General features: G+C 39.7%; 1 protein-coding gene across 30 annotated transcripts in view; it reads right to left on the bottom strand.

Annotated features, from left to right (window-relative positions):
• Positions 1–12,625, bottom strand: part of ptprsa (protein tyrosine phosphatase receptor type Sa) — a 166,258-nt gene that overhangs the window by 83,242 nt on the left and 70,391 nt on the right. For all 30 annotated transcript variants that reach the window (XM_056239060.1, XM_056239059.1, XM_056239063.1 and 27 more), the window contains one exon: positions 5,045–5,233. In XM_056239060.1, the coding sequence (XP_056095035.1) occupies positions 5,045–5,233 (189 nt within the window). The remainder of the gene's footprint in view (positions 1–5,044; positions 5,234–12,625) is intronic.

Here is a 12,625-nt window from a genome sequence, read left to right as displayed (position 1 = left end):
CAGATCGAGATCCTGCTCAATGGGTGGAGCTTGACATCCAGCCCCGCCTCTCTGTACACGATGGGTGGAGCTTGACATCCAGCCCCGCCTCTCTGTATGCAATGGGAGAAGCTTGACATCCAGCCCCGCCTCTCTATATGCAATGGGAGAAGCTTGACATCCAGCCCCGCCTCTCAGTATGCAACAGTTGTGGCTTGACATCCAGCTTCACCTCTCTGTATGTAATGGGTGGGGCTTGACATCCAGCCCCGCCTATCTGTATGTAATGGGAGAAGCTTGACATCCAGCCCCGCCTCTCTGTACGTAGTGAGTGGACCTTAACAACCAGCTCTGCTTCTTTGTAAGTAATGGATGGGGCTTGACATCTAGCCCCGCCTCTCTGTACATAATAGGTGGAGCTTGAAGGTCCAGTCACACCCTAACCCTAATGAGGTCAAGCTCCAAGCCATTACACCTACAGTGATTGGTCTGTATAAATGAATACACTTTCAGTATAAACAGACTCAAGCCATGAAAGCCTTCAAACTACCCAAAGAGCTTGACGTTTCTAAAGAACTAAGAATGAAACATCATTGTCTTTAATTACCAAAGAACCATATAGCAACGCTATAGATAGAAGTTCATTTGGGTCCATCAAGTCACAGTGTGAGTCCTGCTCTTAACCACTGTAGCAGAGCTTAAAAGCCATCAATTAGACAAGCACCTCGGGGCCTGTTCCAATCAGACTGCCAGCCAGCGTGCACAGGAAGTGCAAACCACAGCAGGAAGCTGTCCATTTATCTGTCCCGCGTTCCTCCCAAGGTATCGCCTGTGGAGATTTCAGGAGGAGCAGCTGTACCTACACCAAGACGAGATCCATATATCAGACAACGGCCGCAACTGTGACGGCTGCTGCCAACTAAAGAAAGGACACGGGTTATTCAAAAGCACGCCAGATCTTGTTTTCCTCTCAAGAAAAATGACTTCGGCCCCGGTATGGAAACTAAAGAGATCAGTTTCACTTCGGAATAGAGATAAAAACAGGAAAGCACGAGTCTTGGCCGGTGTCGACAGCTACAGGCCTTTTTCTCATCAGCATAAATCCCTCCAGGTCGGAGGATCGGGCAGCAGGATCGCTCTAAAGTAAACATCCCTACATAAGACACCTTCACTCGCTCTCAGGGCTCTGCTGAAAGAGCTTTCAAAGACACAACAAAACATGTGATGAACAATCAAGTCAGCATGAAATCAAACACAACCACTTGAACTAGGATAAGGTGGTCTCCTAGATGAAAACTACCCAAAATCCCTCTAAAACCGGCTGGCAGACCAGTTTGACCAAGCTGGGAGATCAGCTAAGACTTACTTAGGCTAGATTTCTTCAGCTGAGCGTCTAAGGTCATTAAGGTTGTAAGGCATGTTGGGATAATGTTAATTAATAGCCAAACTTTTTCACAATCCAATCAATTCCTGATAAATGTTCTACTTTTCTATCCAAGAAACACCTCAACTTACAGAAGTAAAATGGGGTTTGAATGCCATTTCATGTTGCCTTTCCCTTTCAAGCACATGAACTATGGAGGACCTGCAAATGTAATCCATCCCTTGGGTACAGGACCTCGGGTGATGTTTGCTTTTGGCTACTTTATAGATCCAGGCTGGGCCGGAAGGCTCCAAGGCCCCAGCAGTTTTCAGCCATCTAGGCTGGTTCTGCTCAGATGATAAATATGTTATTGTGATGGAGTTGAGCAAGCGCTCGTGGCACACGGACCGAGGGTGTGTCCGGCGGTCAACAACAGAACCGCAACTGCTTGGCCGGAGCTTCTGAAATTCTAATCTGTTATTCTTCTGTTTTATAACCATCGGAATATTTGTGGCCGGTGAGAGTTGAAGCGAAGCCAGAGAAGGAATTCTCTTGAGAGCTGGATGTGAATGAAGAACACTAGACGGTTTAACTAGTAAATCCACACACGCAAACTCACACACACAAAGACTTTCTGCAGTGTGTCATCCCCAAAAGCTGGGTCGAGTCTTGAGAGAAACTGGGAAATGTTTCATGTTAGTGGGCGAGGAGAAGAAAAAGAAATAAGGAGGGTACAGACAGACGTGAAAGGGAAAGCAGAGGGTAGGACATGCATTTTAAAGCAAAGTTAAAATGCCATCTGCTTCAGGGACACGAGGAAGCTTGCGCACTCACTGAGACACTTACCAAAGGCTTCTGGAAATGATAATAAACAGAAAAAGAAACAGAAAGGAACAATAAAACAGCACATTTTAGGGTCGGATTCACAGCAGCTACACACATCCTGAAATCAACAGAGTTTAGTGGGGAAGATCTCTTTGTAGGATGACACGTCAGATGGTTAGATGCACGTTAAACAGATTTTAGACACGTTTTATAACCTCATTTGGTGATTAGCTTATGGGGGAATCTCACAAAACCTGTCCAGGTTTCTACATTTACAAAAACTACAATGTTAAATGTATAGTTAGAGTTAAGGTTAGGTTGCTGTTTTATATATAGTGAGTGAAAACACAGTCAGACAAATAATTATTGCCTTAAGAAATTCATTAACATCTCTAAAGATTTAGAAAAATATGGCATTTTAATTACCAATTAGACGTACCAAATAAATACTACTGAAAGCATTTAGATAACTCACTAACACACAAATTGAATTAAGACCATGATTATAGCTAATTTGTACATGCTGTATGCTGTGCATACTGAATTTAGTTAGTCTAATTAGTAGTACTCCAATGGTGTGTTAATTATTAAGGGCTAGTCAATGTTCTGCATGTGAATGCCGCCAGAAACCTGCTTCAATTGAAATAGAGACAAGAGCAGTGTTAATTTTGTCAGCAAATTTTGATTTAGTTTTAGTCTTAGTCTTTTGACTAAAATGCCATTTAGTTTTAGTCATATTTTAGTCATCTGAATTGTTTTAGTTTTAGTCTAGTTTTAGTCGACGAAATACAACAACATTTTAGTCGACTAAATCTACAGTAGATTTAGTCGACTAAAATATAATGGGTTTAGTTCAATTGTAATGCGTTAATTTAGAATTTCTCTAAAATTTCCAAACCCATATACTCCCGGAGAAAACATCTATTAACCTATTAATATGAATGATTTTTAAGTTTGAACATGCAATACAGATACAGATTTAACGGCTGTTACTTAAAAAATATCTTAAAATGAAATAAAACCACTTTTCCTAAAGTACAACACAGTCTTCTTTACAATGAATGATATATTCATTCCTTATAACTACTTACACATCATTCTTTATTCTTTCAAGCAGACATATTTATTTGTATGAATTAAATATAATTAATCCTTATTAAAGCTATTAACAAACAGTGAATGCTTTTCTCTTTTTCTTTTGTTGCTTGATCAAAATTAAGGACACGGACCGCATTAGGTTTATTGCCACTGTCACTTTAAGACGTCGGATCATGTCCAATGACATGCGGATACAATTGCACTGATGCACATCCGACACACTCACAGTTTAAGACATAACCAGCATAGTTTACATGAATACTCTCCAAAAAGGACATTTAGACATACTGTTGTGTATTTCTCCATTCAGACACGAAAGAGAGCTCAATTCAGTAGCCTACTCGCGCGCTGTAGGTGTATTGTGCATGACTGCACGCTTCGGGTTAGGTGTGTGCGCACAGAAAACCGCACCGAATAGAGCTCTTTTTTGCATCGTCACTCTTATTCAGAGATCTATATGTCTGCTCTACTCATTCTCCCAGACGTTCACATTTTTTAACGTTTTATGACCGCGGGGTAGATCACGTTACAGTAGCCTACAAATGTGCGCATCTACCACACACGCAGGACATCAGTTCTGACGGATCGCTTCCCAAATCGTCACTATCTAACATTTTCGTCTAGTTTTTATTCGTTGACGAAAATGTCAATAGATTTTCGTCATAGTCTTTGTCATTCAAAACTAGGTTTTATTTAGTTATCGTCTCGTTTTCGTCTGTGAAAAAATGTCGTTGACGAATAATTTTCGTCGTTATTTTCGTCAACGAAATTAACACTGGACAAGAGAACAGAGAGTGAAGCACAACAACATGTATGATCCACACACACAGTGACGAAAAGACAGACAAAACATACAGAGGGAGGACAGGTCGCACAGCCATGCTAAACTTAGCTGCTAACTGTTTCGGCTGTATGCTAACAAACATTTTCAGATTTGTCTGGTTAATCTTGTATGTCTGTTGGCAAGGAAGAGAAATTAGCTTGCAAAATGAGCTACGAGTGCTAACCTTGAGGCTAGTGACTTCGCTAATGGAAGCTAAAAGGGTTGACTATTTAGTCCTCCTTGTCCTCAACTGGAGAAGTCAAAGGCATTTGTGTTCCTGTACCACAGCCAACGGTGTTACGGAGGCCTGTGATACCCCCTCAGCGAGTCTGGGTCTTCCATTAACACAGAGCAAAACAAAGCACTCAAGTCTAACATAAGTGAGAGCAGATGTAGCCGTTCACCACCAAACCATTTTGCTTGAATCTGAAAGTTTATTTTGAAAATGCCATGACGGATCCTGAAAAGGGGAACTCTGGGTAAGCGAGTTCAGGTCAAGGGTTGGTAGCTGAGTATCTACTGCCCATACCAATTTGCATCAACAGCTCTGAATCAAATGCAACCCAATGGATTTTCTTTTCTCTGTTGCTGACAAATCCCTGACCCACAACGGTGGCCTTGGGGCGACTGGAGCGCTAGACTTAATGAGATATATAATTAGACTCTGTTTTACTGGGTCTTTCAATAAAGTTTCATTAGCCTAAACCAGACATTAATCATACGCTTGCCACAAAATCTGGACTAAGCTCCTCTGACACTGTTCATTAAAAGTCATTATCTTTCCATTTCAGCTTCCCTAGCAACTTTGTGTTGCACTAACGCTCTGGGTGGTTGTTTTGGAAGAGCGCAGGGTACCTACAATCAGAAAAAGGACTGATACAGAATCCTAAAACGGAAGCAGTGAGAGGAAAAGTATATTAAGTATATTAGCAGTAAAGCACCGTCGTTTGTCTTACCTGATCTGAGCTGTTTGATTCTGCCGTTACTTGTGCTAGGGTCGATGGGAAGGAAGTCTTTGAACCAGGTGATTTCCGGGTCGGGGTTACCACTGGCGGCGCAAAGCATGGTAGCCGTGCGTGTGCGTTCCACTACCTTCAGCTGTGGGCCCATGTCAATGTTGGGGAACCCCCCAGGAAGTAGGTCTTCTGTAGGGGAGAACATAGAGAAGTTTAAAGACAAGCAGTAGACAATTAGATGGCAATTACCAACTGGAAAGTTGCTACTAAGCAAGTTTCTGGAAGAACCACCTTGACATAGAATGAGCTCTGTAGTGGAGAATGCGAGAGGTTTGGACACAAATAATGTACATTCAGATGTCAATAGGGGCTTTTCCAGTGGTTAGTTCTAGGAACTCAGATATAGGTACTAGCCACCAGGGTGGTTCCCCGAGAACTAAATGTTCACCTAGGGCTATTTTCTTGGTTGCATTCACACAGCCAGTAGGAACTCCTGACGTAAGCCATGCTTGTTTTGCACTTTTATTTTGAAGGTGCGGGCGGACATTGACGGCGCTGAGAACGCCAGAGCCTGAGCACACAGTGCTCTCGTTCTCCGTCTTCATTAGTTCACGATCTGTTTAACAGTCCTGTCTAATATGTGATTAGATAGAACTGTTATACAAAGAAAGTAAACCGTATATGAATAAATTAGCACTTGCCATGCGGTTGATTCCCAATGTCGCTAGCTGAGCAGAAATACATAATCATGTTTGGCTTTGTCCCCTCAAAATCGAATGGGATTTTCTCCTTAGCGTAAAGGTTCAGAGGTCTATTTATCACTGTTTTTCATGTTCGTAGAGCTAGTTTGTGGAGTAAATATATAGGCTATAATCTGTGTTTACTTCTATTTATAATCTGTCCAATCAGTGTACTTTTACGTCACTGGTAGATCCTATTGTGCTGGGTTAGACCCTACTCTGAAGTAGGAGCTAATTTAGTTCCCCCAAAAGGCGGTCCTAGGACTAAAATCGTTCCCAGTTCCTGCGGTGCGAACACGCCAAAAAATGGGTACTTCCATTATTAGTTTTATAAAAAGGTTTCTCTGGTGCGATAGCCCCTAATAACCTACTCGAAAGTTCCTACTAACTCTAGATACTACTAAACGAGTATCTGGAAGAACCAACTTGGCTTGCAATGAGCGAGTGGACCTGTTTTTCTACAGGGACCCTCAAGGGGATTGCTGAGGGGCAATCAAACATTAGCATAGCAAAGAGTACACCCGTACCATCATACATACCATTCGGGCCCTACAGATCAGAGTCTACACTAGCGACAGGGCCGTTTAACCGGGGCAAGCACTGGTGACATTTCACCCCAGGTTCCTCCATAGTTGAAGTCAATTTGAAGAGACAGGTGACATACAAACACACAATAGAGTTTGACAATTCACCCCTCTCGCTCTTCAACAGAATCCAGCATGGCTGATGCCTGCTGTTGTAGGCCCAGACAAGCTTTCACGCTCTTCATGGCATCTGCTGTAAAGACAATGACTGATAATGTAAAGGGAAAACCTTTCACTTCTTTGTCCTGGTGTGACTCACATGCTGGCAGAGAACTGTGGACACTCTAGACTTCGCCAATGGGCACAAGTCAGGCTCTAGGTGTGAAGGTCACATCCTTTGAACCCTTTGAGAATCACAAAGGTGTGCCAAGACTCATGACATTACAGGGAACCAAAGCAATGCACCTGGTACCAGAAACTGTTATTTTTACACCAAAGAAAAGGGACTAGAGCCAATGTTTTGTGCAATGACCTTTTATTTCCATGTTCTTTTATTCAGTGTTGGCTGGGGACGCATTATGGCAGCCTATTGATTATTAACCAGTGGAGACAGGAGGTTTAAAAGTTCCTGCTTGGGGGGGAAAGGTACTACACAGGTAATTGTCCTTTCAAAAGCAGCTATTTTGTAATATTTTGGAGAGCGACATTCTTTGTTTATTGTACATGTGATCCATGGCCTGATTATCCATGCTGTGACACCAGAATAGGATTTCTGAAAACCACATAAATTAAGCCTTAAACACAAGATGAGTAATTTGATTTGAGCTTAATTAAAGGCAGGAAGTGCTGGGTAGTCTTGACTGGTGGTGGGGCGAGTGGGAGCAGCCAACAGAGCCACTGATAGAAATGTCAAAGCAATGCAAATTCTATTTGTGAAAGAGGTCGAGACAGGACTGGCAATAATACCAGTGTCAGGGTGCTGCATATACTGCCATAATGACTGCGGGCATACAAAAGCAAATGGAAAGAGTGTCTATATTGTCACTGGGTTGCAACAACTGAACTGGAATCATCCGCAAAGAGAGCCTCACCACGAGCACTCCCAATGTAGAGATGTCCTCTACGGGTAATAGTAATGGAGAATTGCTAGAAATAGAATTTGCCTTGCAGATGTACTCCTCAAACACTCAAATTGGTTCAGGGTCAGTTGCTCTGGTAAAATACGAAGGAAATCAGGCAGTAGGGAGGCATATCCGCGCCAAGAGCCCTTAGTCCTGTCCTGCCTGGCTTGTATTCATGCTTAAAAAAGCCCTGGAGTTATAACTCCAATATTCCCCACCAATCCGATCACACAATTAGGTAGCTATTGTCTCCACAACAGATTTTTGATATTGTCACAACCAGTTGATTTACAATTAAGCTCTGGGCATGTGCACTAGAGCCTCGTGTCGTCCCATAACCCTCAACGCCAGTTTTAATTGGAAGGCTTTCAAATAGTTGTCCATTAGACAAAACACAGATTTCCCCACTCTCAGTCACCACGCATTTCTGGTGCTATTTCCGATGCTTTGTTCTGCACTTTGCAGAGGGCTAATTCAACATCATAATTCCTTAAAAAATGCAATTACAGGCCTATACCGGTTCTGGGTTTTTATCTGGGCGGCTCCGAAGGCCGCCTCTGGCCTGGCTAAGAGGCCGTTAAGCCGCGATGATAATGATGCTGTTATGATGTTCAGCGTAGCGGGCTGAGTGCACCGGCCACTTTAGCCAACAGCTGCGCATTCACCGATTCAGCAGGGCACTGAAGTCGTCCTAAACACCCTGCCCCCCCCCACCCCTAACCCTCCGATCCGTTAGCTTTGACGCTCGCTGTTATTATCTGTAATTGCATTTAATTGTAGCTTGTGATTTAATGGCATTATGCAAGTGACAGGTGCAAAGCCTCTTAACCTGAGCGGTCAGTTTAGTGCAAGTGGATTCGCAGACGTGCATCCATGGTAATAAGCAAATGAGTTTTGATTGATTTATGATGATCTCTGAAGCTCATTATCCGTGCAGCTGTAATATTTCACATCACAGATTAAAAGTAAAATGGCTATTGCGGCTGTTTGCAACGTGTTTTGAGCCGGAGATTCAGTAATCTTTCAGAAGTTGCGTAATAGCGCCCCCTACCGTATAACCGTGAAAAAACGGAAAGCAGTAAAATTACGTCATTGGTGGAGAAGCGCCGTTTCATAAATGACAGAAAATTCCGTCATTGGCGGGGGAAAGAGTTAAAATACAACCATAGTGACAAATAATAGACCATTTACTATGCATAACACGAAATATAACAGCAAATACTATGAATAATATTAAATATCATGTATGATACCCAGTTTTTTGCCGCTGGGTGTTTATAAGTAAATGAGTTCTTGTTGATTTATGATGATCTCTGAAGCTCATTATCCGTGCAGGTGTAATATTTCACATCACAGATTAAAAGTAAAATGGCTATTGCAGCTTGTACATCAAAATAAATAGGTAACATATACACAACTGCCGCCTTCTGCCGGTACCTTGGCATTCTTGTTAACAGCTTTATCAACCAGAGACACACTTTATAATTACACAAAGCATTCTTTGAGTATCGTGCATTTTTAAAAACTGCTCTCCGGCAAACACTTTCCTGCTGATAAAAGTCTCAGGGGCGGTATCAAATTCCGTAGACGTGTCCTCCCCTGCACTGGCTATTTTATTATTTTCACTTACCGAAATGATTTAATTTCATCAGTTCCTTAATCAGGTTAACTGATTAGCTCTCGCCACAGCCAGAGATGGCTTTAGACGCACATTAATATGACAGAGAACTGTGGGAAGGAGTGGGCGGAAGAGCAAAAGAGAGAAAACTGGAATATAAACCATATGATGGGAGGTGGAAGATGTGTTTTTTTCAAAGGCGACATTTAACTAATCTGTAGCCCCAGCTGTTCGGATTTGAGAGGTGGTCAATTTAATTTCCTGTGCTCCAAAAACAGCTCAATTAGCATAACAGGAAGTGCATGAAGGAAAGGACGAGCTTGTTTAAGTTGCTCTGGATTCGCCTGCGGGACACGAGTGCAGGGATACTAATAATGGACTGGGCGCGGAGAGATCGAAGGTTGCGGGGCCGAGGCAGAACCACAGAATGCTCAATCAAGGAGCGTGAATCCCATTTCGTGAAGCCCGACCTCTGCACACGGCATCGGGTCTATTGGTATTTGCCAAATAGTATGCCAACAGGATCAAAGACACGGTCTCTGACAATCCCAATTTCAAGAAGTTTCTTAAAAATGCTTAAAAATGTATTTCTACAATAGACAAACTCTTCCGGCTCCCTGAAATGGAGCCATCTGACATTAGCATTTCAAACTGAGCCTAAACCGTGGGGTTGACTGCTCGAAATTTGGACTTTAGATTTCCGTCAGGATTGGTAAAACTCGGGATTTTGCACAAATTATGGTAATTCACAACCCCAGTCATAATTATCGCCTCTGTTTTAATAAGACCCTACAGACTCGCAGATACAGCTGCTAGATTTATGTTTCACTAAAGGCAACCCTGAAGCTATTTTACCTTTTATAATATCAAATATAAGGCAAATACTAAAAAATTAGGTGGAATATTATGCATAATACCAAATGCAAGCCCAAAAATCATGTTTAATACTAAATGTAAGCTCAAATATAATGTATAACACTAAAATAGGTTAATATATATATAAAAAATACTAATTATAAGTCCAAATTCAATGCATAATTTTAAATATAAACTTAAATATCATAAATATAAGCCTTAACATAATATAAAATACTAAAAATAAGCCTAAGTATCATGAAATACTAAATATAAGCCTAAATATTATTATAAAAATTATAAGCTCAAATTTCATGCATAAAACTATATTTGGGCTTATATTTTGTAATTTATCAAAATTATTAAATATAAGTCTAAATATCACATAAAATACTAAATATAAGCCTAACTATCATATAACAAATTAAACAATCCTAAATACCATATAAAACACTAAATATAAGCAGAAATATCATATAAAAAACTAAATATAAAACTAAATATAAGCCTAAATATCATACAACATACTAAACATGATCCTAAATATCATATAAAATGCTAAATATAGGCTGAAATATCATATAAAACATTAAATATAAGCCTAACTATTATATAAAATATTAAATATAAGCCTAAATATCATATAAAATGCTAAATATAGGCCTAACTATCATATAAAATATTAAATATAAGCCTAAATATCATAAAATCTAATAAAGATAATCCTAAATATCATATAAAATACTAAGTTTAAGCCGAAATATCATATAAATATCATGAAATACTAAATATAAGCCTAAATATTATTATAAAATACTAATTATAAGCTCAAATTTCATGCATAAAACTATATTTGGGCTTATATTTTGTAATTTATTAAAAATTATTAAATATAAGTCTAAATATCATATAAAATACTAAATATAAGCCTAACTATCATATAACAAATTAAACAATCCTAAATATCACATAAAACACTAAATATAAGCCGAAATATCATATAAAAAAATAAATATAAGCCTAAATATCATACAACATATTAAACATGATCCTAAATATCATATAAAATGCTAAATATAGGCCGAAATATCATATAAAATATTAAATATAAGCCTAACTATTATATAAAATATTAAATATAAGCCTAAATAGCATATAAATGCTATATATTTGGGCTTATATATTTTGTAATTTATCAAAATTATTAAATATAAGTCTAAATATCATATAAAATACTAAATATAAGCCTAACTATCATATAACAAATTAAACAATCCTAAATATCATATAAAACACTAAATATAAGCCGAAATATCATATAAAAAAATAAATATAAGCCTACATATCATAAAATATAATAAAGATAATCCTAAATATCATATAAAATACTAAGTATAAGCCAAAATATCATATAAATATCATGAAATACTAAATATAAGCCTAAATATTATTATAAAATACTAATTATAAGCTCAAATTTCATGCATAAAACTATATTTGGGCTTATATTTTGTAATTTATCTGATATTTAAGCTTATATTTAATCTATAAGAAAAAAATATAATTAATACTAAATATAAAGATTAAAACTATAGGTATAAAGGTTAAATGTCATGTATGATACAAAATATAAGCCTTTAAAATGCTAATTATAAGCTCAAATTTCATGCATAATATTAAATATCATAAAATACTAAATATCTAACCCCAAATATAATAGAAAGACCATGAATAATACAACATTATAAAGATTAAAAAATTGTACGCATTACTTTTACTAATTTTAATTCATGATTAGATGATAACAGCTAGGCCGTGTTTTTTCAGTTTTAAGGACTGCCAATCATCACTCACTGCAGTGTGCAAACACTCAAAAACACTGTGTGTGTGTTTAGTTGTGTATTACAGCGGCGCTGCAGACGTGTACAGATGCCCGCTCCCCGTCGGGCTTTGATAGCGCTGCGATCGCACAAGCTCCGGCGGCCGCTGTATAATTAGGCGGTGGCGTGTGGCGATGGTTGCGTGGCAAACGTCTGTCTGATGCCCAAGTCCAGCTGTTTCTGCCACGCTGACTTATCAGCACCCGGGGAGGTGGAGCGGGGAACGCGGGGAGGGAGGCGAGGACGATTCTAAGGGCCCACGCACTTTTGGGGCCAAGCAGAGATGGATTTTATTAATGGGTGAAATATGGGGCCCGACCTCAGATTCTTTCACAGGGCCCAAAATCGCAAGCGGCGCCGCATTGTGACAGAGCGACAGTGACAACCGGCCCGCTAAGTGGCTCCCCGTCTGAGATCTCACAGCTGTGTTTACAGAGCCGAAGCCCCGGGACCAGGAGCGCCCGTGAAGGTCGAGCGGCCAGAAGTCAAGTCCCCTTCATTTATACAGCGCTTTACCAATACAGACTGTTTCAAAGCAAACAGGAGATTACAGTAACAGAGATTGTTTTGGCTTTACAGCAGCGCTAGAATAAAGTTATTGTCCAGCTAAAGTTAGTTTTGATTTAGATCATTAGTTATTAACTTAGGGGCCACTAACACGACACCGTTCTAACGGAAAACACTCAACGCGCTCCGGCCTTCTCATCCGCACAACTACAGTGTTTGACGAACTCGAGAACGCAAACCTTGAAACAGGGTCCACGGTGCAAGCGCTGAATAAAAACAAAAGAAGTTATCTCAGAGGACTCGAGGCCACAGCGCCAATAAAGGCATTTTACCTTT

Source organism: Rhinichthys klamathensis, unplaced genomic scaffold (assembly GCF_029890125.1).
Source record: "Rhinichthys klamathensis goyatoka isolate OS25496 unplaced genomic scaffold, OSU_Roscu_1.1 h1tg000552l_1, whole genome shotgun sequence".
In the NCBI taxonomy this organism is placed as follows: Eukaryota; Metazoa; Chordata; class Actinopteri; order Cypriniformes; family Leuciscidae; genus Rhinichthys; species Rhinichthys klamathensis.
This window is presented reverse-complemented; position numbering and strand designations above follow the sequence as displayed.